The sequence below is a fragment of the Parus major genome, chromosome Z (genome assembly GCF_001522545.3).
Source record: "Parus major isolate Abel chromosome Z, Parus_major1.1, whole genome shotgun sequence".
Taxonomy (NCBI): domain Eukaryota; kingdom Metazoa; phylum Chordata; class Aves; order Passeriformes; family Paridae; genus Parus; species Parus major.
Window position 1 is genome coordinate 25,969,247 of NC_031799.1, and position 26,760 is coordinate 25,996,006.

At 38.6% G+C, this 26,760-nt stretch overlaps 1 protein-coding gene across 6 annotated transcripts in view; it reads left to right on the forward strand.

Annotated features, from left to right (window-relative positions):
• Window positions 1-26,760, forward strand: part of SMARCA2 (SWI/SNF related, matrix associated, actin dependent regulator of chromatin, subfamily a, member 2) — a 121,740-nt gene that overhangs the window by 6,343 nt on the left and 88,637 nt on the right. For 5 of the 6 annotated variants that reach the window (XM_015652615.2, XM_015652611.2, XM_015652613.2 and 2 more), the window contains exons 2-5: window positions 7,044-7,304; window positions 15,255-15,378; window positions 24,546-24,875; window positions 25,738-25,839. In XM_015652615.2, the coding sequence (XP_015508101.1) occupies window positions 7,080-7,304; window positions 15,255-15,378; window positions 24,546-24,875; window positions 25,738-25,839 (781 nt within the window). In that variant the 5' untranslated portion in view covers window positions 7,044-7,079. The remainder of the gene's footprint in view (window positions 1-7,043; window positions 7,305-15,254; window positions 15,379-24,545; window positions 24,876-25,737; window positions 25,840-26,760) is intronic. The other variant, XM_015652617.3, reaches the window with a different exon arrangement.

Genomic DNA, 26,760 nt, shown 5'->3' on the forward strand with positions numbered 1-26,760 from the left:
TACCAGTAGTTCATTTGGGGCTGTTCACAAAAGAGAATTGGTCATGTTGATGTAAATAGAGCTAAGAGGGGGTATGGGAAAAAAGCATCCTATTTGAAGTCGTGTGAATAATACTACTCCAGTGAGTGTTTTGAGAAAATTGTAAGATTGGACACTTGCAAACAATTAAACTATGTGTAATGTGTTCAGGAATCAGGGTCAAGAGCCTCGTCATTTGTAACAATAAGATGGTATGTTAAAATCCTTTTTCATTTTACTATAGTCTTGTAATTTGTTGCAAAAATATACTTTTTTTTTTGCCTGTCCTTCCCCCTTGCTTTTTAATTCTAACAGGCACTAGTCATTAAAAAGCAGTCCAGAGAAACAGGTCAACACTGGCTTTTGGCAGGGAGTTGGCTTCATGCTGCTTTTTTTCATTGCAAGCACCAGAATTTAGCCAAAATAATACCAATGCTATCTGCATGGAACTTGGCCACTGTTGGACCAGTTATCTTTTTGTAGATTTTTACTTTGGCTTTAGTGAGACTTTTATAGGGGTCAAAATGAGTTAGGTGTCTAGCTTTTACTGAATTTTAATGAGAGTAGGGTGTCTAATTTCTGTGGGGTTGTTTTAATACAATCTCAGACTTAATAAATAAAAACTAAGCTATTTTTGAAATGTATTAAACTATAAACTTTTTATCAGGTTGGTTCTGTGAGCAGATACTTAGCTGGGAGGGCCATACTGTGTTCTGCTTTAGGTCTGTGGCATTTTTTAAAACTTTGTGGTCTGCTGTTTCCAGAGAAAATTGCTTTGTGTCTTTATTTCCATGACAGTCTTCAGACAGGATTTATTACTTGCATTTAAGCAGTATTTTCCAATATTTTATGTTCCCCAATATAGATTTTATAAATTATTTTTTCTTGTTTTTTGACATACAAAATGTCTGAATACAAATCTGTTTAAGACAATTCCCAGTTATGTGAGATGGGATGAGTGTATTTTCACTCAAAGAAAGGTGATGAAGGGACTTGGTCAGATACAGACATTCACCTCTGGTAGTTACTGTTTTTCATAGTTTGGACACTTGCTATCCTATCAAAAAGAATTCTAAAATTTGCAAATATGCATATATGTTTAATGTTTTTGTAAATGGAATTGTAACTAATGGACCTGAGACGGGCTAGTTTTTTTGAGAATTGTTGAGTGGCATTTGAAACAGGATGAATAGGTGAATAGGGGGGAAGATTTTAATACCCATTTTAATGCATGGGTATAGGTAGATGTCTTTTGTGAAATAAGATTTTCTGGGATACGGTATACTGATAGCACTTTTTTAATTGATTGTGTTATGCTTCTGTATACATTATTCTGGATGGTGGTGGTCATGCTAGGTATCTGCTTTGTTAAATGTATTGAATTTCGCTTCTAATGCACATAGCGACTCACCTATGATAGTGTCAGTCTTACATTTTGCAATACATGATTGACACATGTAAGAACTATTTGTTGTGTGGAAAGATGTGTTGTTCTTCATACAAAACATAGGCCTCTTAGAGGAAGCTATGGTGTTCGCAGTTGTGAACATCTGGTAATTTGATTCCTTTCCTGGTCATGTTGTGGGGTTGTAAAGGAGTAATTACTAATGGTAGAGTTTTGAACTGAGAAGCTTCATAGGCATCTCTGTGTTTTACTTTGCAAGGTAACAGGGATCCCAAGGTATAGAGTGACAGAATGTCCTGAGCTGGAAGTGACCCAAAAGGATCATTGCGTCCAACTCCTGCCACTCCACAGGACATCCCAAGAACCACACCATGTGCCAGAGAACTCTGTCAGGCTCAGTGGCGTGACCTCTTCCCTTGGGAGCCCATTCCAGTGCCCAGCAATCCTCTGGGTGAAGAACCCTTTCTGGATATCCAGCCTAAAGCTCCGGGGACAGAACTTCAGGGAATTCCCTTGGGTCCAATCACTGGTCACCAGAGAGGAGATACATTGACAGTGTCTGTCCCTCCTCTTTACCTGATGAGGGAGTTGTAGACTCCAATGAGGTCTTCCCTCAGTCTTGTCTTCTCCAGGCTGAACAAGACAAATTACCTCAGCTGCTCCATGGTGCTTCTGTTTTGGGCCTTTCACCATCTTTGTGTCCCTCCTTTGGACACTCTCCAGTAGTTTTATATCTCTCCAGTAGTTTTATATCTCTCTTATTGTGGCACCCAGAGCTGTCCCCAGCACTCGAGGTGAGGCTGCCCCAGAGCAGAGCAAAGCAGGACAATTCCTTCCCTTGCCTGGCTGATGCTGTGCCTGATGTCCCCAGGCCATGGGTGACCCTCCTGGCTGCCAGGGCACTGCTGACTCAACATTCCCTTGACCAGGAGCTCCAGGTCCCTTTCTGTGGTCCTGCCTTCCAGTATCTCATTCCCCAGTCTGTACATCCAGGGTTACCCCATCCTAGGTGCAGAATTTGGCATTTGTCTTTGTTAAAATTAATATGGTAAGTGATCGCCCAGTCTCCAAATTTTTCTGTTTCTCTGTAGGGCCTCTTTTGAGGGAGTCAACAGCTCCTCCCTCTTTTGTATCATTTTGTATCATCTGCAAACTTTCAAGTCCTTCCTCCAAGTCTTTTAAGAAGATAAGCCAGCAAGGTGGACTTCCAACCTGGAAAGCTGACTGCAACTTCTGTTGCATCAAAAGAAATGTGGCCTACAGAGTGAGAGAGGTAGTTTTCCCCCGCTACTCTTCCCTCATGATACCCTACCTGGAGTACTGTGTCCAGGTATGGGGTCCCCAGCACAAGAAAGACATGGATCTGTTGGAGTGGGTCCAGAAGATGGCCTTGAGATTGAAGAGGGTTAGATAGAGCCCTTCTCCTGTGAAGAAAGGCTGAGAGAGCAGGGGTTTTCAGCATGGATATAAGAAAGTATTTCAAGGAGACCCCATTGTGGCTTTCAACTACCTGAAGGGGCCTTATAAAAATGAGGGAGAGGGACTTTTTGTATGGGCACACAGTGGCAGGACAAGGAGCAGTGGTTTTAAACTTAAAAAAGGTGTGTTTAGATTAACTGTTAGGAAGAAATTCTTTACGGTGGGGGTGATGAACTGGCACAGGTTGACCAGAGAGGTTGAAGATCTCTATCCCTGCAAGTGTTCAAGGCCAGGTTGAGCTGGGCTCTGCACAACCTCATCCAGAGGAAGGTGTACCTGTGCATAGCAGGGTGGTTGGAACTAGGTGATCTTAAAAGACCCTTCCAACCCAAACCATTCTTGTGATACTGTGTTTAAGAGCATTGGCCCAAAGGAGTCACCCCACTAGTGACAGGTCACCAGCCTGATGCCATGCTATTCACTGTAACCCTTTGTGCTCAGCTCATCAGCCAGCTGATCACCCATTTCATGATGTGTTTATCTAGTTATGTGCTGGACATGTTTTCCACAAGAATACTGTGAGAGACAACATTAAAATCTCTACTGAAATCCAAAAGGATTACATTAACTGGCTTCTCTTGATCAAGTAGTTGTGTTACTCTGTCATAAAAGTAAGCTAAGTTTGACAAGCAGGACTGTTCTGACATGAGCCTGTGCTGGCTGTGACTGATGACTACATTGTCCTTCAGGTGTTTTTCAGTACCTCCCAGAATGGCATTCTCCATAATTTCACCAGTCACTGAAGTGAGACTGCCAGGCCTGGAGTTTCCAGGCTCATCCTTCTTGCTCTTCTGGAAAGCTGGGACGTCAGCCAGCTTCCAAGCAGCTGGGACCTATCTGGATTCCCAAGACTGTTCCAAAATGGAGTTAGACCTTACAAATGACATCAGCCAGCTCTTTTGAGTATTCTCAGATGAATTCCATTGGGCCCTACAGATTTACAGGGAGCTGGGAGTTGATCGTTCTCACTGCCGCTGTCCTCCAGCTCAGGGCACTGGGACCCCTTAATCCACCACTGGCATTGAGGACAAAGGGAAAGAAAGCATTAAACATCTCTGCCATGTCCATGTCCCTGTTTGTGAGGTGACAGTCCTCATCCTGTAACAGGATAATGTTATTTTTCCACTGTCCTTTGCTATTAATGTATAAACTCCCACCCTCTTTTTATTGTCCCCCCTCAATTGTGACTAGTTTCAACTGCAGTGGATCTTCAGCATGACAGATTTTCTCCCTGGAGTGGTGAGCAGCATCTCTGCATGCCTCCCACATCATCTGACCTTGCTTCTGCTAAGCCAACACCTTATTTTTTTTTCCTCTATCTCGCAGAGATGATTCCTGCTCAGCTAAGCCATCTTCTGCCTCACCTGCTTGACTTCTGACATTTGGGAATTGCCTCCTCCTGTGCCCTTAGAAGATGGTGCTTAAAACGTGACCAGCATTGATGTGCCCCAGCACCAGTGGAAGCATTTTCCCAGGGTACCTTACTCACTTGTTCCTGAGCAGTCTGAAGTCTGCTCTCTTGACATCCAGAGCTGAGGTTTTGCTGGCGCTTTTCCTTCTGTCAACAGATTTTAAGCTTGATTACTTTGTGGGCACTTTGGCCAAGAATGCTGCTGATCACCATGTCACTCATGACTCCCTCTCTGTTAACAAGCATGAAATCATCTTTCCTAGTCAGCTCTCTTAGTACTTGAACCATGAAGGAGCATCCAGATGTTTTAAGAATCTCCTGGACTTGATTTTGCCAGCTGTGTGGTGTTCCCAATTAACTTCTGGCAGGTTGAATTGCCCCATAAGGAGAAATTTGAAGGTGTCCCTTGGTTACTTGAGGAATTGATGTTATTGTTATGTTTCTGTGGTCTATAGCAGCCTCCCATGATGACATCTTCATTATTTGTTTATACCTTAATCTTAACCCACAGGGTCTCAATCCGGCTGTCAGTTGTAAGCTCCATACATTCTTGTCCCTCTGTTATAAACGATGCTATATCCCTGCTTTGTCTGCCCTACCTATCCTTCCTGAAAAGCCTGTAAGCATTCAGCATGGCACACCAGTCACAGGACACATACTACTGAGTTTTGTTTATGCCAGTGATGTCTTATTTCTGGTACTGGGCCAGAGCTTCCCCTTGTTTCTTTCTCATGCTTTATACAGCATTGTAGCCTATACCTCATGGGGTAGATTGAGTGATCTCAGTTCCTCAAGTTTTGATATGCCATCCTATTGCTTATCATTGGCAAGTCTCCCATTCTGCCTTCCAGTCTAGTTTAAAGTTCTGTTAGTGAGTCCTGCTAGCTCTTGTGGTAGAGCCCTTTATCCACTCTGCAAAAGGTGGATACCTTTTAATATGATACCTTCAGGCATTGGTATACCAGCTGTTGTGTAGACCATGCCATGATAAAAGAAAAACGCAGATTCTGCTGATGACACCCAATTTTGGAACCACGTGCTCCTTGGGAAGCATCAGACTTCCCTGTAGCTTGGGTCTGGTCTGCATAGCAGACCTTCAGTTCTCTTAAGAGGGGAGTCGCCTGTATCAACTGCCCTTCCCTTTTAATTAACAGGGGCAGTCTTAATGAAGGTGGCAGGCTGTCTAGCCCCAGATGCTACCCCTGTCTCAGGAAGGCCTTTGTCTGCATCATCAGTTGACTGTCCTGCCCATTCCAGGGCATTGTGCTGCTTGTAAATGGCACCAGTCCTATTTGTCCTCTTGAGGTTTTCAGGGGGACGTTTATTTTGCCTAGTGTGGCCAGTGACCAGTTTCCAGTGTATCTGTAAAAGAGACCTCTGTCTTACTGCTTGGTAGGGTTTTGAGTCCATCTGCACCTTCTCTTCAGTAGAGTTTTGAGACTTCTAAGACTCTTTGAGAATAGCCTGTCAATTTCTCATTCATTCTCATGAGTACTGCACAGGCTGTTCTCTTGGTCCCATGGCTCCTTAACCTGGTGGCAGCTCACTTACAGTAGCTCATCTTCTGTGACAGGAGTGATGGTCAGCACCAGCCTTACAGAGAGGCATTAGGCACTCCTGGCAGCCTGGGTCCTGAAGAGCTACATCTACCATTGGATAGTCTATCTGGCTGGAGGCTTCTGACTTGGCTGGTGCAGTGACTTAAGGGGAATTGAGCTCTGTGGCATGTCATAACCATACCTGAGGACCATACACTAATAAGATTATGCCCTTCTTCTCCAACTACTGGGTCTGTTCACTGCCTCTGTTGGCTGCTCCCAAATGGTCATAAGGGAACACTGCCCATGTGCCCTGGTCACATTCACTTGTACACCATTTGAGAGAGTTGAGAGCAGGTGCCATCCTTGCTGGCTGTACTCAGTCAGCGGCTCTAGGGCAAGCTGCTGATTCCAGGTGGGTGTCAGTGTTACCCTGTGGCTCCCCTGGCTCCAGCCCTGCTTGTTACAGTCCATGGCTCCACGCTGGAGCTGTTTGCCTGGGCAGGGAGTGGTTGGGGGCAGTTAGGCCATGTTCCAACCTGTTGCGGTCACTACTGGCTCCGCCCGTGCCTAGTCAGCCACTCCAGGCCAGGCTGGTGGCTCCTTGTATGTCTCAGTGCCCTTGGGCAAATGGAGAAAATGTTCTGAAAATAGTCTTAATAATCCTTTTAGTGCTTGTTTCACTGTATTACCAGGAATTTTACAAGTACAAATTTCAGTCTAGTCACACCTGTTTAGGGAAAGATTTTTTAACACATAGGTTACAGAGATGCCAGGCTCTGTTTCCTGCTTTTAATACTACTGTGCTGTGCTTGGCCCACATGACATATCTGGTGATAGCAAGTCAGTTCAACTGTTGTTTCTGGTAGATGTTTATCGTAGTACACCAGCTGCTTTGTTTTGTTCGTACCATACAAATGTCCAGACATGGGAGGAATTATCAGGATCCTTATCTTTCTAGTGGGCTTTTGGATTACGAAGCTTATTACGATTACGAAGGGGACAACATTAAGGAATGTGTAAGCATTTTCTGCTGATGACAGCTTGCATGCGTGTGTAGATGTGTGTGTGTGTCTGTGTGTATGTGTGTGTGTAACAACTACCAGGAGATTTTACTAAATTTTTTGCCATGCCTGTAATGTCATATAGAAATTGTGGTTTTGTTTTTGTTTTGTTTTGTTTTTGTTATTAGAGCTATTCTGCTAATTGAAAAGGAGACAGAAAATAGATGTCCACGCCTACAGATCCTGGCGCCATGCCTCATCCTGGTCCTTCCCCTGGACCAGGACCTTCACCTGGACCGATTCTGGGACCTAGCCCAGGACCAGGGCCGTCTCCTGGCTCCGTTCACAGCATGATGGGGCCAAGTCCTGGTCCACCCAGTGTCCCACATCCAATGCCGACAATGGGGCCTACTGATTATCCACAGGAAGGCATGCATCAAATGCATAAGGTAATAGTTTATTACAAGTGAACCTTATTTCTCTAGAGTTCTCTTCACTGATGAAGAGCTACTTGAACTATGTTTAGACATGCTTAACTGCTATTACACATTACCTGCAAAATTTCAGCTACACTCTTCTTTATTACTAAAGATTATTTGTGTATCAGATTAAATACAGCTTCCTTGTTCTTAGTAGACTGTTTTGAACTATAGTTAGTAGCTTGGATATGTCCATTTATAAACTGTACTATTCAATAAGACAGATGTTACTAGGGATAAAAATCAAGAATGGTAGCTTTAAAACTTAAAGGCACACCATTCTAACTACCTTTTTCCTTTTTCTTCTTCCTGTCTGTTTGGATGTAGCGTGTGTTTTTTTCAGGGGTGGTTCTTAATTTTGCATAAAATTCTTCTTTTTCTTCTTAAAAAAGAAAACCAAAACAAACTTAATCCACCTTAAAGGATTTGTATTACTTGCTTACTCTTCCATATTGAAAATGTGGTTGAAAAAGTGGCTTTCAAATTATTTTATAAGGACTCTGTCATGCATAGGAATATAAAATGATGTCATGTAGAGCATGTCAATAATTGCACTTCAGTGTATTTAACAATTAATAATCAGTTATTGTTATACACTTAAAATTAGACTATGAGTGCTTGGACTCTGTGTGTGCTTAGATTACCATTAATGTTTTTTGCTTTGAGGAAATAACTTGCCTGTGTGGAAATTCCTTTGTGAGAACAGTCTCTTTATGTATTGTCATTTCTGCTTGGTTGTATACCAAAGATTTATAACCCAGAATAATTTTGGTTGCATTGATGTTCTATTCAGAAATAAATGGTAGCAGCTTACAGAGCCAAGATATTGAAAACATTTTGGGAGCTATTGTTGATTCCACACATAGAGAAAAAATTACAATAAAAAACTGTTTTGAAGTAATAGAAACATGTTTTAATTTTCTTTTTGAAATGATATCTTCATTTTGACACTCACCTATTGATCAGTTTCATTCATTAAAACAATATCCAATCATTAGGGACATGACATTACCATCTTTTACATGAAGAACTAAAAAAATTTTAATAACAGAAAGACTAGCTGAAGTGAAGGAGGCTGTGATCCAGCTTTCCATTTGTACTGACTTATTGTAATCTCTGAGAGGCAGTATGTGTGGTAACTATAACCTTTGTGTTTGAATCTTGAGGTATCTGATTTAGCTGTTAGCCAGATTAGACATTGCATTTTTTTTGTTTGTGGGGTCAATTAGAGCCTAGCTTTTCACAACTCTGTCCCCAGATTTCATAGCCAGGGTTCTAACATCCTTCATGCCTTTAGATTTCTCTTGTACCTGTAGGAGAAGAAGGTGGCACCAGGAATTTTCCATAGAATGCTTCACACATCATGTTTTTAACTGATATATCCTGTTATATCAGGCAGTTAATCCTATGTTATAATTAGAAACAAATCAACAAATGTCATTCTACAACATTCTTTCAGAGACTTCAGAGAATATCTCACAAGGTTCTGTGAGCCAGAATAGAAATTTTCCCATTGAGGTGGCATTGAAATATTTTGAGAAATGTGTCACAAAGAGTCTGGATAGCCAGTTCAAAGATGATCATTCAGTGTAGTTACAGTAAATTACTCTCCGTTTTCTATACCTTGATTCTGATAATGGAATAAAGACTATAATTTCACAAGTCTTTTAGTAGCAACAGCTGCCTTGCTGTTTTCTTTCAGGTTTCCACTTCAGAGGTTCCAGCATGACTTCATATGTGTATGATTAAGTTAGAAAATTGGTCTGTTGAGCTGAAATGTGAAAAAAAGAAAGAAAATCTTAGTTGATTTTTGGTCTAGATGAGGTTTTAGATCTGTCTTTCTATGTAACTCCAGAAATAGTATATGGGGATAGCTGTTGGAAGGGCCTAAGAAAATTCTGTAGAAGGATGCCTCTAGATTATTTTGCAAATATTAATTGAGTCTTGTTCAGTATAATTAAAAAACTGGCTAGCCACCTGCAGCTGGGCCAAATAAATATTTTCTTTTTGCTTAGTGCTATATAAAATATGTTGACTTTCAAGCCATGATATATTATAACACTGTTTGTTTAATGAAATGCTGTACAAATGGGGGGTTGCACCAAAAGTGTCTCAGTTACATAATTGCTTTGTGGTGTACCCATGAGTGCAGTGGCATATAGTTCTTTCTTTTAAGATACATATGCTTAAGTAAAACAGCTTCATTCTGTGTTAGATGTTTGACTAGCTTACAAATGATAAAATAAGGCAGAAAGCTTTAAAAAATCCAGAGGATCAAGCAATAGCTAAAACACTGATTGAAACAAATTTATGTTAATAAATCATTATTCCTAAAGTATGTTTACTAAAGAACTGTTGTTATGAAAACCAAAGGTTGTATAGTCACTTAGTACCCAGGAGACCTTTCCACAGGAAAATTTACTGTTCGTTCATATAGCACAGTTTTGACAGAAGCAATAAATTAACTGCATTTCTTGCTAGTTTCTTGAGGACTGTCAACTGAATTTTCAGGAAAATACAGGTCCAAATTTTACTGAATTGTACCTTGGATGTGTCATGTTTATGGAGGAATACTTAGGAAGTCTGTTTGGGATACTGCTAAATGCACAAACCATAACAACTTCAGAGAGTCTTATGAGAAAAAATACTTGGAAGCTGAAAGATGTTAAAATAAAACATTGCTACCTTTCTTGCCCTGATCTTTCTTTCTGCACCCACTTAGAAGCTCCTCTGGAGGCAGAACAAGGTAACATGGTTTTAGTCTGAATTGATAAAGCCCTTGACACAGTCCCCCCACAGCACTCCTCTTTAGCCTGGAGAGAGATGGTTTCAATTAGTGGACTGTTAGATGGGTAAGAAAGTGGTGGACAGTCACATCTGGAGGGCTGTGGTCAATGGCTCAGAGTCCTGATGGGCACCAGTGCCAAGCGGTGTGCCTCTGGGGTCTGTGTTGGGACCAGTGTTATTTAATGTATTCATTAATGACATCGGCAAAGAGACTGAGCAAGTTAGCAGATGACACCAACCTGAGTGGTGCAGACACATCTGTAGGATGGGCTGTTATCCAGAGAGACCTGGACAAGCTTGAGAAGTGGGTCTGTGGGAATCCTGTGTGTTTTATCAAGGCCGTGTCCAAGGTGCTGCATCTGGGTTGGGGCAGCTCCTGGTATCAGCCCAGGCTGTGGTGAACATACCAAAGCAGCCCTGCTGAGAAGTTCTTGAGGGTGCTGGTGGGTGAGAGGCTGGACATGACCCAGCCATGGGCACTCCGAGCTCAGAGAGCCAAACGTGTCCTGGGCTGCATCCAGAGCAGTGTGGGCAGCAGGGCCAGGGAGGGGATTCTGCCCCTCTGCTCTGCTCTGGTGAGACCCCACTGCAGTTCTGCATCAGCTCTGGGGTCCCAGCAGAGGAAGGACATGGAACTGTTGGAGTGAGTCCAGAGGAGGCCACCAAGATGATCAGAGGGATGGAGCACCTCACCTGTTGAGAAGGGCTGAGAGCATTTGGTTTGTTCAGCCTGAAGAAGACTTGGAAATAACCTCATTGCAGCTTTCCAGTACCTGAAGGGAGCCTGCAAGAAAGGTGTAGAGAGACTTTTTACAAGGACAGGTAGTGACCGGATAAGGGGGAATGGAGGTTTAGATCAGATATTAGGAAGAAATTCTTTCTTGTGAGGGTAGTGAGGCATTAGAACAGGTTGCCCACAGTAACTGTCAATGTCCCATCCGTGGAAGTGTTTCAGGTGAGTTTGGATGGAACTCGGAACAACCTGGTCTAGAGACTGCCACTGCAAGGGGTTTGGAACTTCATGATTTTTGAGGTTCCTTCCATCCCAAGCCATTTTATGATACTATGATACGTCATTCTTGTGTCTTCTTGTGTGCTAGCTGGACCACATGATTTTAAGTGCTTAACTTTTGGTTATGACAACATTGTAGCTTGTTGTAGCTTGTAGCTTGTGTGAGCATGGTGCTCACTTGAGGGAGGGATAGAGTACTGCGAGCTCTCGGTTTATTTTCTCTTCCATTTAATTGTAACCTGATGCATAATCACTTCTTTTGTGAATTTGTAATGAGGTGTACTGCAAATGATTGCTGACTGTGGAATAATTACAATGATGTCATGGGCAATATTACTAGCTTTGGTGAGTGAGCTAAAATATGAGGGAGAGAAAAAATTCTTCAGAGATACAGTAGTTTTTACTAAATATGTTAGTTGTTCACTCAGTTGTTCCATTAAAACAGAAGGCAAATAGTTTCCCATTTCAGATATTATTGGGTAACAGATCTATGCATGTTAGACATTCTGAAAATCAAAGTAGTTTTGTCATGGTCCTTAGAAGTAACAGCACACAACATCAGCAGGCATAAACCCTGCATTATTTTTGTTGTTTGTGTCTACATTAGTAAAAAAAGAAAGGAAGTATTGTGAACCTTGAAAATTCAACAGAGAACTTAATGTAAAATGGTAATTTAGTGATTTTTTTAGAGATTAATGGAATTGGTGGCCAATTTCCTGCTGCAAAAAACATGTCAGACTGGTTGTTCATCAGGAATGCATTCAGTTAAGCTGTGTAGTTATGGGGCAGTTACATGACAGCACACTGCTGTTTGGTCTGGGTAATTCTCTTGTTTCAGAGTATGTATGGTCTACAAGAAAACTAGTCTGGTACCCAGTCTTTGATTTTAAGTCTGGAGTGGTTTTTTGCTTGATTGTTTTTTTAAGAAGATGGATTCAAACAAAAAACAAACAAACAACGACAAAAAACCCCAGATACTGAATTGTCACAGTTTACCTGAAAATAGGTTAGCCTGTGATGTATATCTGAGAAGACCTTAGTTGCTAAATTCAGAGTAAAAACACTGTAGGCAAAACGTTCCTTATGCATTAGACATTATGTAAGTCTGTAAGTCTGCCAAGTCTATAGGCATGTGTTAACCTACAGTTGAAGTTCATCCCTCATTCTGTTTCTGGAAGCGTTGTTTATTTGGCCTTTTCAGTACTTGTTTCCTTACTTACGGGGACCAATAAAAACTGTAGTTTCTACTCAAAGCTGAATATGTTTCAGCTTCCTGTTTCCCTTCTGTTCTGTCATATTAGAAGACTGAAATAAAAAAGTACCCCAGTGTCATAGTAGTGCTTTATTGGTATTATAGGTTATTTATCCCATCAATGTCTTTGTGGAAGATAGCTTTAATAACTTACAGAGGACTGAAGAATTTAAAGAAATCACATTGTCTGTAAGATAACTTCTGTAATTTTTGACCTGTTGCATAGATTTAGAGTTAATCCTCTAGCTCTGTAACTCCAAAAGTGATTTAGAAAAGTTACCAAAAATAAGTATTCCTCAGTTCTTGTAGTCCACAGCTGTCATCTACTGAATTGCCTTCCCTATTGTACACATTTTTTTCATAGCCAATAGAGATGCTTTTAGATGAAATACATTCTTGGAAGTACCAGTCTTTGCACTCATTAACATTTGAGTCATCATTAAAACTAATTTCAGCTTCACAGACATGCATGCTATCTTCATCTTTTGTATTTTTTCTAGTAAAAAGCTGATTTATGAGTTCTAATGAATTTAGTTTTCATTTTTTTACTAGCCTAGGTTTTGCAAATACAGAAATGCAAACCCCTTTCTTGCTACATATTTAGTCTCCCTTCCATTAGACTTGAAGCATTTCTGTTTGCTACAGTTGTTTTTGTGTCTGTGGTTTTTTTTCATAATACTTTTTTTTAAAAATCTGTTCTTTTGATCAATTCTCCCCACAGAAGCATGCCTTGAATTGAAGCTTTCTCATATGGTCATGTCACTACCTCTCTGTTCCTGTTTAAGTTTTTAAAAAATTTCCCTCTATCAAAGGCCACATACTTGCTTTTCTCTTCTCTGCTGCTCTTTCTTTAACTTATGAATCCTTTCTCCACCCTCTTAATGCTGATACTTCTGATGTATGCATGCCGTGTGCATGGTATGTGCCTTCTTACTCCCACCCAAGCTGTTGATGTTCCCAGAGGTCTCATGGTTGCCACCTTTTAGTGCAGCGAAACCCATCCCTGCTGTTATGTACACCACAAATGTGTACAGTTAGTGTTCTGTTCTGAAGATGAGATCAAGTTACCAGCAAGTCTCCTCTTGGCAGCCATAAAGATACCATGGCAGCCAGCACATACCATGACAAAATAAGAATGTGTCCAGCTTTTTAAATGTTTTGGTTTTTGTAGTACTCAGCTTGTGCGGACAGAATGTGAAGTGAGTGCTCCGTTCTGCATTGGATATCTTTGTAAGAAGGGGTGAAGTGAGAGGGAGGGATCTTCATGCCTCAGAAAAGGGCACTGGGATTTACTTGGTTAGCAAAGTGGAACTATTTTTAATGTGTCAGTCATCTGTGTCTACATTTCTACTCCATATCCCAAGTTCTTGTAATCAAAAATAACTTACTGAGTAGAATTTCTGTTAAAAATTCACAAATACTTTTATACTCTCATATCAATTAAATGATTTGGTGAAACATGAAAAATACATTTTATTTTTTTCTTTTCTGTAACTTTTGTTCTTTTAACCCAAACTTCTGATAAGGAAAAACGATAGTGAAATTCTTCAAAAATTCCGAACAGCAACAAATTCTGTGTGTTTAAAGGTTTTTTTAGACAAATCTGATGATTGCAATGGAAAGTAGAAATTTTATATGAAGGGTTTATGAATTGAAATTTAGAATTATTTTTTCTTTTGTATAAAGGATGACCTTTGTTTATTTCTGTTGAAATTGAATCATGTACAACAAATTACTCAAGAATAAGAAATGTGACACTTCTTCTCTGTGAGCTGATGTAGTTTTTTTGCACACTCATTTAATTAGCTCCTTACATTTTCCACTGGAGTAAGTTATCTTAAGTCTCTTTTTGAAAAGAATTCTCAATAAATAGATGTACATTCAGGTAAAATAGACCATGAGGTCTCGATTCACAGTAGGGTTTGCAAGAGCAGCATTTAGTGTGCATGCATGTATTAGAGTGGGGCAAAACCATGTATTTCTGTAGAGAGAGGCTTAAGTAAGTGATGCCAGTCTCTCCCTTCTGAATACAAAGTCTTACTGAACTCTTAAGTAAGAAGTTAATTAGCTTAATCCCTTCCATAGTTTGGGATATAAATTTTGCTTTCATGGAAAACTTCATTGTTTCTGAAGACAACTTTCATCCAATGTTACTTTTCCCTTATTTTCACTTTCAGAGCCCTTCAGTTTCTATTATGGAGCCTTTTTCAGTGCCCAGAATGCCCTCACTGTGTTTTTCAGACTCCAAGCTATCTTTTCTCCACGCTCTAAAGAGGGCACTTGGAGCTGTTCTGTGTTTGAAGTACCATAGAAAATGTAGTTTTCGAGGAGTGTATGAGGTGACAAGAGGTGTAGGGAGCACAACTATTGTTTTCCCTTCCTTGACTGCCTATACTTGTTTTTGTCGATGAAGAGGAGGTTACCTCATGCAATGTCACCCTTGTTTTTGAAGAGAAACAATGTTTGGAACATTCCAGTAGAGCAATGACTGAAAGGGCAAAGTTTGGGCTAAAAATAACTCAAGTCACAGGCTCAACTTTCCTAAGTTAATGTGTGTTACACTGCTTTGTAATATGAGGCAGTACAGGTTATGTGTTTGTATTTGGACAATTTGCCTCCATGCCATTGCCAAACAGCTCATAAGGAAAAAGAAAAGGCAAAAGGGAAACAGGGTACAAGCAGTCTGATAGTGTTCTATGCTTCTAAATGTGTGATTTCAGGGCAGAACTCCCTGCTTGTTTTATTTTGAATGACTGCTGAAAAAAGATTTTCCTCTTCATGTATTTGTTTAGTTTTTGAGTTAGTTGGTCATATTTTTATAGTGGATTTATATACTATCTCTCTCTAAATATTTATTTTGTTTTCACAGTCTATTGATGGCTTGCATGAAAAAGGAATGGTTGAAGATGTTCACTGTGGCTCCATGAAGAGTATGCGACCTCCCCATCCTGGAATGGGTCCACCTCAGAGTCCAATGGACCAGCATAGCCAAGGTTTATCCATACTGTGCATGCACTATGATTTTGGGGCCTCTTGTTCCGCAAAGAGTCTGTAGTTCCATGTAACAGATTGCTAGTTATTTCCTTTTAGCTTTGTTTGAAAAAGTTGAACAGGGCAAGACAAATAACTAAATCCCTTTGCTTTCTGGAGTATCCATTAGGCATGTATTGTATAAAAGCTAAGGTTCGAGCCTCTGGCTGGGGCAAGTCTATCACAGATTTCAGTTTGCATCTCTAAAGAAAAAAACCCACCAACTTAATTCTTATGTGGCTATTGTAAACGTAAGTGCGTTTTAATACGATTTATCATCAAGTGCTGATCAAAGTTCTTTCCAATGCTTTTTATGCCAGAAGATAGAAATTCTTCTTAACACATTGCTGTGTGCCTTCTTTGTGTCCTATGTAAAGACATACATTCTATGAGCAGCTTGGTATTTTGGAGATTTAACTGGTGCTAGTATAAATAAGTTCAACATCAGATAAAGCTTTCTGTGTTGCATGCTTAATTATTTTACAAAAATACCTAAAGAATTCCAAATGAAATAAGGCTTTTGGTGTGACACACTGTGTATAGATTTATTAGGAGGTGGTCCTGAACTTCTTTGTACTTTTCAGTGGTGTGCAACTGGAACTCTAGCCTGTAACTTGCCAGCTGAATCCCAGTCTGGGACCCAGATAATTAGAAAGTAGTGTTTTTCCATTAAACCTTCCAATATCAATTAAGTAAAACAGAACTGACTTTGCAGAGACAAGTTCTTCATCAGCTAAAACTTTCACTTTTGTTGATTTCAACAAAATGGAAGCATGATCATCTGAGAGACAAATTTTGCTTATCTTTGCATTTAGGGGACACTTTTTCTTGGGATGAAACAGAGCGTTTAGTCTAAAGATGAAGATAGGATAAATCATACATTACAAATGCTTCAAATACAAGTAGCTTCTGAGTTGTTTTCTTCTTTTATATGCTGCCTTAGGTCAGAATTCCAGGTTATTTTGCACTGTAAAAAGATGATTGATGTAGCAACTTTGTCAGGCTAGAGACTACAGGTTCCTACTTTTTTGTTGTGTATGCCAACAACTGTTAAAATGTAAAGATGGATTACTAGAATTCTGATGTGGAACAGGCTTTTAAAAAAAGTGGTCGAAAGAATCCCCAGATGTTCTAATATTCCAGATACCTTTTTTGACATTATAGAGGACTGTTTTAGCCTTCACTGTATGTCTCCATTTTTTTTTCTTGTTCCTACACAACTGTCTTTTCCACAAGAAAGTGATGATGGCACTTGATGCTGTTCTAATACCTGCTGGGTATTAGTAGCAGGTACTACTAGACTTGTAGGTTTTTGCCATTAGTGTAAAGGTCCAGTGTAGAAAACCAGGTTCCTTAATAGCCTGTCAATACATTGGATATTTTATGTCTGATTTCCAGCTACATTAAAGAAAGTCAGGCACTTGTGTTTTTACAAATTTTGTGGAAATATACATTGTGGTTAAAGAGAGTTTGCCCATGCCCACAGTCATGAAAAAAGGATAGTATGACTTCTCTGAGAACCCATGAAGGATGCCTGGTAACTCTTGAAGTCCTGACAAAATCTTCGGTTGAGTATGGTAGAAGCCAAGACTTACTATAAGGTTCACTTCCTCATAGATGTCTGATAGTTGAACTTAAAGGACACAGTTTTGTACAATTTTTAACAATATAAGTGTCAAATAGAAATTACACCTCATTAATTTAAGGTCTGTTTTTTTCATGGCTTACTGTTTGTATTCCTCAAGTTGAAGTAGATAAATATGCACTAATTAATATTTTTGGGGGGCATTTGAGGAAAAGTAGCTGAGTAAGTCCAAAACTCCAGAAAATGGATCACCTTAAATTTGCCCATTAATTTGAAAGCTTAGGGAGAATGACTATGTGTCAGTAAATGTTGTAGGTAAAATAAAAATTGTCTATCTTTCAATTCTTTGTGATGTTGTCTATAATTTTCAGGCCATCAAGAATAGTTTTCTGGAAGAATCATAGAAACATAGTATGGTTTGGGTTGGATGAGGACCTTTAAAAGTCATTCTGTCCAATCCTTTTGCAGTGAACAGGGTCATGTTCAACTGGATCAGAGCCCTGTTGTCTTTCAGGGTTGTTCAGCACCCCATTGAAACTGACTGTGAATGTTTCCAGGAATGGGGTATCAACCAACCATTCTGAGCAACCTGGCTAGAATTTCACCACCCTTGTAAAAATAAGTCTTCCTTATATCTGGTCTGAATTTATTGTCTTAAACCATTCCCCCTTGTCCTGTCACTACAGCCCTTTTAAAAAGTCTCTTTCTAACTTTCTTTTAAACCACCTTCAAGTATTGAAAGGTCACAATAAGGTCTCCCTGGAACATTTCCTTTTTCAGGGGGAGCAACCCCTACTCTCTCAGCCTGTTCTCACAGGAGAGGTGCTCCATCCCTCTGTCATCTAGGTGGCCTCCTCTAGACTTGCTTCAACAGTTCCATGTCCTTCCTGTGCTGGGACCCCAGAGCTGATGCAGCACTGCAGGTGGGGTCTCAGCAGAGCAGAGGGGCAGAATCCCCTCCCTGACCCTGCTGACCACGCTGTTCTGGATGCAACCCAGGACACGTTTGGCTTTTTGGGCTGTGACCACACAATGACAGGTCATGTCAGGTTTCTTGTATCCCCAAGCCGTTCTTGGTGGCACTGCTCTCAACCCCTTCATTCCCCAGTGTGTATTGATATTGGGGTTTGCCTCAACCCTTGTGCAGAACTTGGACTTGTTAAACCTCATGAAGTTCGCATAGTCATATTTCCTGAGCTTGTCCAAGTCCTTCTGAAAGGACAGCATTTAGACTGACAAATATACTATCATATATTATGTAAATATACCATTATTCCCAATAAACAATAAATATTGTTTATTTTATTATTAATATTTATTTTTTATTTTTTGTTATTTTTATATTCTAGTCAAACAAGTCTGTCATTTTTTATGTAGATCATAAGCTAAATTCCTTCAATAGGTCAACATTCAACAGGTGTGATACAGTATTTGTACAGTTGTCAGTAAAAATTATCTTAGCCCATGTATGGGGCTTCTCTGTGCCTTGTAAAGCCAGTAGCATGATGATAGACACAATCTTGTCTGCCTGGTAGAGTTACAGCTTGTTACTGTATGATACTGTGATTTAAGACAAAGATATCATTAAGTAAAATCAATATAATCTGCATTAAATATATATGCATAAGATAATTAAATGACATAGTATAAATTTAACTATAACTACAAGATGATCATCCAATTATAGATTTTTCTAGTCTTTTAAAAGTCTATTTTGGTTTGGTGCTGTTCAAGGTATTTGTGATCTGGAAAAAAGCTTGAAGTCAGTACAGATAAAAATTATAGCACAGAGGATTAGCAGTGAATAATAAACAAGTTGGTTACAAAGGCTGATGAGAATCTGAGAAGAATGTGCTTATTTTTCTAGCACAGATTTTAGCACAGCCAACAACAACGCATGTCTAGGAGCAAAATAGTTTGCTGTGTAGTAGTATAAACTGTATCGTAAAAAGCAGTCTATACTGCTGAGAAGAGTATGTTTGTTTTATCCTGGAGAATGTTAAGCTCCATTTCTTAATTTATCTGACAAGAGAATTAAAACAATACTTGATCAGTCTGCACGTTCCCAGACAGTAAAAGGATTTGTAATAGATGAAGCTTTTAAAGGGAAAAAAAAAAAAAAGGAACTAGTGTACTTTGGTACCTGTAAATTATTTGAATTATTTGAATTCAAAATGTGTTAAATAGCTGTATCTTAATTAAGATAATTAACCATTGGAAGAAAGATTACCCAAGTATTTTTGGTAGGTTTTGTGTCATGCAAAACCTAAGTCAACACTGGATGTCTTTCTCATCTGTTCCATAGACCAAAGGTGTGTTGAGAGGTCAAGAGTCACTGGTCTGTTTTGGAAAAGTTAAGTAGACTATTGTACCTGTAATGTTCCCTTATGGACAGAAATTTGCCTGTTAACAGGCTCCAAGATTCTTGGAAGGACTGGTAAGCTAGAGTGGGAAACAATGTCCTTATATTTTTTGGCAATGGCAGGGTAGATTGCCTTCATAAAATGCTTCAGTTCTTAGAATTCTGAGTGGAATCCCTGAGTTGTGATGAATCCATAGGCAAAAGGAAGATTTTTTTTATGAAATACATGTTTTGCAAATGTGGGTGATATATTAGAGATAAATTGGCAACTGCACATGCAGTTGTAGATATGGTTGTGTAAATCAAGCATACAGTTGTGAATGAACAAGAGAAATTGATACAGAATTTTGGAAGTAATGATTCTTACAATCTATGTTAAGAAGTAATTAACTATCCTTTTCTGAGGAGAAATGAATGACGAACAAGTCAGAAACATTTGAAAGCTAAATCTGCAAGAACTATGTCATTTTACTTAAGTGGTTGTTCACTGGTTGAATGGCAATTACGGTTCTTTTTGCATTTTTTTAGCCAACAGTAGTTGTTGAGTTGAGGTATGCAACTTTATTATTTAGTTTCTGGGTTTATTTTTTTATTGGTGCTCAGTGAGATGTGAGTCATGCAGAAGGAATGTTTTACTAGCTCAGACAGATCATCACATTTTTATTGCATACTCCAATAGGATGACTTTCAGAAGTCTGACATTAATTTATGGGGGAAAATACTATGAGTTGGTATCTTTCTCCTTAGCAGTTACTCCTTCCAGTCTTAGTGCCAGATTGGAGAAAGGGTAACATTCCTGACTGATTTTGGTGACAGATTCTCTTTTCTTGAACTTAGGTACAATGATGTCTTACATTTAGTCTTAATACATTTGTTTCGATGCTAATAGGTTAAATGGAAAACACAATGCTCCAACTTCATATTTAGCTGTTTAAATAGTAAACTTACTACATGTTACTGATTTTGAATTCAGTTAGAAACTATCTTCTGGCTCTGTGAGTGAACTGTGGTGAATTCTTGTAGTATTTGTATGAGGAGTATGAAATTTGCTGTAACTTGTTAAGCTCTTAAACAGTTATCCAACTGATTAAAATTATGGTTAGAATTGACTTTTGAAGGGGATTGAGAAGAAATTGGAAAGACAAGCCAAATACTTATATAAAATTTAAAAAATTGTATTATAAAGGCTTCATAAAAATGTATAAAAGGACTGAAATAAACAATTTATTTATTTTTCTGGGATTTATAAAAATTAAGTTACTGTGATACATCAGTGAAATACAGGCCAATTTAGATTGTTTGGTTGTCTTTTCTTGCTGTTTGTAACTGGAAATAAAGGGGCTGAAGGAATTTAGGATTCTAGGACTTGATCTGTATTAATTTTTATTAATCATGCAGTATTTGTTGAATTTAGAAAGACGGACCCTTTTAAAACTTCTAGAATTCACTGATATACTGCTGTTTCATAGGCAATATTCATCTTCCCTATTGTTCTTAAATTAGTTGCATTTCCTTTTCTGAATTCTTTCAGACTTTTAAAGATGAGAAAAGACCTGCCACCTTATTTGTCTGCCTGCTAGTGTAAGACCTCTCAACAATTTTATTTCTACTGCCCTAGTTTTAAATTACTTTCACACATGTGACCTCTCTTTCTTCTTCAGTTTCACAAGAACTGGGTTAACCCTGGCCACAGTACTGTGAGGGAAATTTTATGTTTTGCTTGCTTTAGGAAAGTTTGTAGCTTCAGTCTGACATGGACGTACTTTCCACTGTTCCAAGACTGTTCCAGGATACTGGTTTTGTATTGTGTGTTGTAGAGATGTACTTGATTCCTTTTTTTGTTTTTCAAACTAATTTCAATTGATGATTGAAATGATAGTTCAATGAGTTACACAGCTATGTTCAATCCTGTCTATATCTTCCAAATCCAAAAATTTTCTTACAGTCACATTCTTGAGTACAAATACACCTTTGCTGTTGGTTTTAGCATAAAGATGTGACCTATATGTTTCTCAGACACACTTCCATTAGACTTACTAAATTTTAGTGGCAATTCAAAACTTCTGTTGAACATTCCAGTATAGGGACTGCTAAAATGTTGATTCTTTCTGTATCATTCCTAGGTTTTTGAATTCATTTGTAGGTGTTCTTTCTGTTTCATTGCAGCATTAGAAGTGGAGAAAAAAAGTGTCACAATTTTTAGCGCTCTGATTTTCCAGTTCTGAAAGAACAGAAGAATGTTACTGTTTCTGTTAACTGAAGTGAAACGAAAAGCAATTAAAGCACAAACTTTGTGTACACACTGCCCTCCAATAGTACTTGGAGAAGTGTTAGAACTAGGATTTCTTCCAATGTTAATACTATAAAGAGTATACATTGTTTATGACATGCTGTGTTGTTTTACTGCTGAACAAGTTGATGCCAGAGTGGGATTAAATATATTTCTGATTATGCATACAATTAGAAAAACTTGATAAGTGTTTCTGATGCAGCCTCTTCTATGACCCATTGAAGGATTATGGAAAAGACAGACAAGACTCTCCTCAAAGATGCATAGTAAAAGAGAAGTAATGTTTACAAATTGTGTAAGTGAAATTCTGATGGGACTTAAGGGAAAGGAAATTCAGTATGAGAGTGATTAGGAATCACCGTCATTTGTGGTTTTCAGAACTCAGTTAGACTAGATCTGGAGAAACCTGATAAAGCTTAGAAATTACCACAGTTGTAAATTACAGCCAGGGTTGTTTGGCCTCCCTTTCGTGGTAGTGAGTGACTTCTGTTCTCTGTGTTGTTCAGAACTGTAGGTTACTATTGTCCTTTTATGGTGGTTAAACTCAATATTAGGGGATCTTCTTGTGTGCATGCTTATCTGTGTTAGAGTATGTGTAGTAAGATAGGAAAAAAACAAATGGTATAAATACTTTATTAGGACAGGCTTGTGGCTGTATCTTTTGTCACTGTCATCATATGAAAGTATTCAGACTTTAAAGGAAAATTTCCATATAGCTTCACAAAATTTATGTAGTGTAAGTGCCACATTTTAGCACCTTTACAAAGAAGTTTGGAAGGATATTATTCTTTCCTGACTTTATGGGAATTTTGTTTTCACTCTTCCTCTTGTCAAGCACAGTTTTCCATTGTTAAGAATGCTAATGCAGAGGCCTTGGAGGAAGAGAAAGTGTAAATATGTGTAATAAATTCATATCTGGAAATACCAAAAAATGTCTGCTTCTGTAAACTCCTCTTTGCAAAACTCAGTCACTGACTTTGCAGCTTGAACTGTCAGGATGAAAACAAATACTCAATATCTTAGACCACTGTTGTAAACCTTTGTAGTACAGATGCATTTCAAGATCTTGGGTCTGAAATCTAGCAGTCATTAAGGAATTTATAAATTGGACAGTATAACTTGAGGAGGGACAGAAAACATTTTTTCAAAAGCAGTTCAAACAATGTAATTCCAGTTAGGTGCCTTTTAAAGTAAACCCTGAGATTTAGAAATAATGGATAGACATTGCGATAAACCTCATTTTATAGTACAAATGAGTAATGCAGTTGCATATTTTTTGTTTTGTTCTGGTATGATGGATGTTTTTTTAAGCAATATGTTCAGCAAGAGGGATTTGTAGGTTCCCCTCTTCTCTTAAAATAATAAAGAGATAGGAGTAAGTTGGTGGAAGAAATGGGTAAGTGGAATAACTTGAGCTATTTATCATACCTTTTATCACCAACAAGGGATGTATAGACATTTTTTTATTTAAACTAGTATATAGCTCCAGTAGTTCTAACTTCTCAACATCTATTTCTTCCTTTTCTTTGAATTTATCCCCTCATTTTTCTCTTGAACCGTAACTTCTCTTATTCTTGCCAAAATCATCTTCCTTTCCTGTCATCATCATCTTTAGTTTGAACTTGGTCTGTTTCTGTCTTGTCTGGTCTTTTCCTATCACAAATCCCCTTTTTCCCACTGTACTTCTATCTAATTTTTCTTTTTTTTTTTTTTTAGGAGAACTGAAATACTTTCAGCTTTTTCTTCTGTGTCATACATTTACAACCTTTTTTTTAAGCTGAGAACATATTTCAGTTCTTTGGCACTCTAATCTCTTCACTTGTGTAAGTTCTAGTGACTTACATCTGCTGTTGTCCTAGAAGAGTTGAGAGCGCTTTGAGGTTTTGCCTATACTGAAGGGTCAGTAAGAACAGTGAAGCTAAAGAGAAAGCAAAATTTCTTCTGTGATCTGTACTATAGATGAAATGGATGTAGTTTCACTTCAAAGTGACAGGAGAATTAGGAGAGTAGATTGTATGTCACCAGAATTATGAGCTCTACCATGATCTTTGGAGTTTTGATATGTGGCTTATGAACATGGAATATGGAAATGAACCAGAAGATTTTTAGGTTTTTACAAATATTTTTTTAGACTTCTCCAGTTTGTGAGAAGATTGTGTTCCACAGTACCAGAGTGAAGTGAGTAAATGTTCTTAGCTCTTTTTCAGTCTTGGTGGACAAAATCTCCAAAAACTAGCTGTCTGTTGTGCTTTGTGGAACTAGAGAAAATATGCAGTAGGTGTAATTATTATTCTGAATTGAAACCACTGCATTTTCAAGAGCTGTAGTAAGATATAAGCACTGTTCATTTCAGAACTGTGATTGCTCTTGATGTAGTCTTCAGCAGCTTCTTCAGAGTGTGATTTTTGTGGTTGCAGTTGATGTTCCAAGTTGTTCAGCACTTAAATGGCGAAAGGTATTGAACATACTTTGTCTGGCTCAAACCTTTAATCTGTATAAATTAAAGAGTAATTAGTATAGAAAGTGAATATCATTTATTTCTACTTCTGTATTGGTGAGTGGTGGCAAAGAGGACCTGTAGAAGTGAATGGATATTCCTTGATATGTGTGCCTCAAAATAAACTTAGATTATTAAGCTGTAAGCTAGGCAAACTTCACTACATGTGTTCCATGTGTTTCTAGAACTAGAAACTTCTAGAAAGAGAAGTTCCTTAGGCTATCTTGATAGCCCAGGGAACTTTGGATTGCACTTTTGTCTTTCCAGAAAATGCTACAGTTATCCTGACCTGAGAGAGACACTTTTATACTTAATGTGCTTTAAAAAGTTTAAAAAATTGGATGAAATTTAGGTTGAACTAGCAGAGTGGTAAGTTTATGATTCTACCTGTTACAGGTTACATGTCTCCACACCCATCTCCACTAGGAGCACCAGAGCATGTGTCCAGTCCACTGTCTGGAGGAGGTCCAACACCACCTCAGATGACTCCCAGTCAGCCAGGGCCCATTATAGCAGGAGACCCACAAGCTATGAATCAGCCTAACAGAGGGCCTTCACCTTTCAGCCCTGCACAGCTGCATCAGCTGCGGGCTCAGATTCTAGCATACAAAATGCTGGCTAGGGGTCAGCCCTTACCAGAAAACCTCCAGCTTGCTGTCCAGGGCAAGAGAACCCTGCCCGGTATTCAACAGCAGCAGCCTCCCAGTGCCTTCAACAGACAGTCTGGTAAGTGAATCTTTGGTAAGAGTCACTGCTCAGGTAATTCTCAGAGTTTTACCTGTGATAGATTAAGAAATGGGTGCTGTGAACGGCTAAAATTTGGGACTGTATTAAGCCTGAGCAAGTGCATAAAACACATATGTTATTAATAGGATATTGTCAAAATAGAATACTAATAACTCAATATGCAGTACTGTGTCTGTCCTGATATGATTGACAGTTTTGGAATGTTAATTGTACTTCACGATAGCAATTCCCCTTGTGTGTTTTTACAGTGAATTTTCAGTCTCCTGTTGCTATGCAGGAAAGTAGACAAATAATCAGGATCAAACTGTTTAGGTTGTTGAAAATAAACCATGTATAGTGTGCTGTTAAGTGCAAAACATAAGGAAAAGGATGTGTACTTCCTTTTTTTCTTACAATAATAATAGCTGTTGCAGTGAGGTAAGCAAGCATATTTTGATCCTAAGAAAACCGTTTCGTTAAATAGCCTGCACCTATTGGTTTCTGAACACTTCCATTACTGAGTTTGCATTAGAATTGAGGGTTAATATGATACTGTTTTCTTAGGTTTTAATAATGTTAATAATGTTTAATAATGTTGATTTAATAATGTTAAACTATTCCCTCCATTTTGGTGGGTATAGCTTTTATACCAAGTAATTTGGTTTTTTTCATGAAACGTGATTTGAGGTATATGTATTTCATTCATTACGTATATGTATCAACAGTAAAAACCACTAAAATCCTTACTTAATGAAGAAAAGGACTACTTGCCCAAGTAGGCTAGCATGCTAGAAAACAATGATTTTTGAATGTTGGAAATGCTTTGTATTTTAGCAAATTTCTTTCCTCTGTCAAATTTTAGGTATTGGATTACATGCGATGAGTGGTGCTGCAACTGGACCAGGGTCTGCACCAGGGATGCCTGGACATACAACTGCCATTACCCCTAAAACTTGGACTGAAGGTATAGTGGGAAAAAGATGTGGGGAAAGTAAAAAGGAAAGGTAAAAAGCCATGCAGGAAAAATAATTTAACCTTTACTGTGTTTAAGATTTTAATCAAGGAAAGTCTTACGTTTTATTCATTTGGAAAAGACCAACATGAAATTAGTGCAATTTTTAGACAGACTGAACATGAAGTACCTTTTTGCAATCAGAATTAAATGTGTAAGTTTTCTGAGGGACACACATAAAACTTAAAAGATTACGTTCTGAGCATGCTTAATTGCAGCAAGCTTGTCTTTCACCTTTGATACTGTAAACAAAAGTTTTCAAATCATGGTAGAATTATACTGTTCACTTCTGTATGGTTCTTTTGGAATCAAATTGCTTTGAAGGATCAGTGCAGTCTTTGAGATCAAATGAACACTGCAACTTTTTTCCCCATGTCTTCAAATTTATTTGTCATTCATTGTGCAGTCATTCAACTTCCCAGATTCCCTGAGAACTGACGTTGCACAGAGACTTTTGATGGGCTTGCTTTTTTTCTTTTAATAAGCTGAAATGCAGTGTTGCTAAATACAGAAACTACAGCTTGTGCTCAAGTTCCTTTTCTGGAATTTGATGCAGATGTGTTAATGGCAAATGGTGTTCTCTGTCGTTTCCAGGATGTTGGTTTTGAATCAAGGTTGATTACAAGATAGCAGGTGTACTTTGTACCTGTTTTCTCTAGCTTAAGTGACCGTGTCTCTTCAGATAAATAAGTGGCATCTTTATTTTAGCAGTGTCTGTTGTTAGTGAATTTGTGAACATCAGAATGCATGAACAACTTCTCACAGTGAAATACTAAAGTCTATGTTATGACCTTTAGTGACTGTAAATGACAGGTACTAACTATTTTCATGTTAACTTAGGTGTTGCTTTTCAAGGTGATTAGAATAATTGAG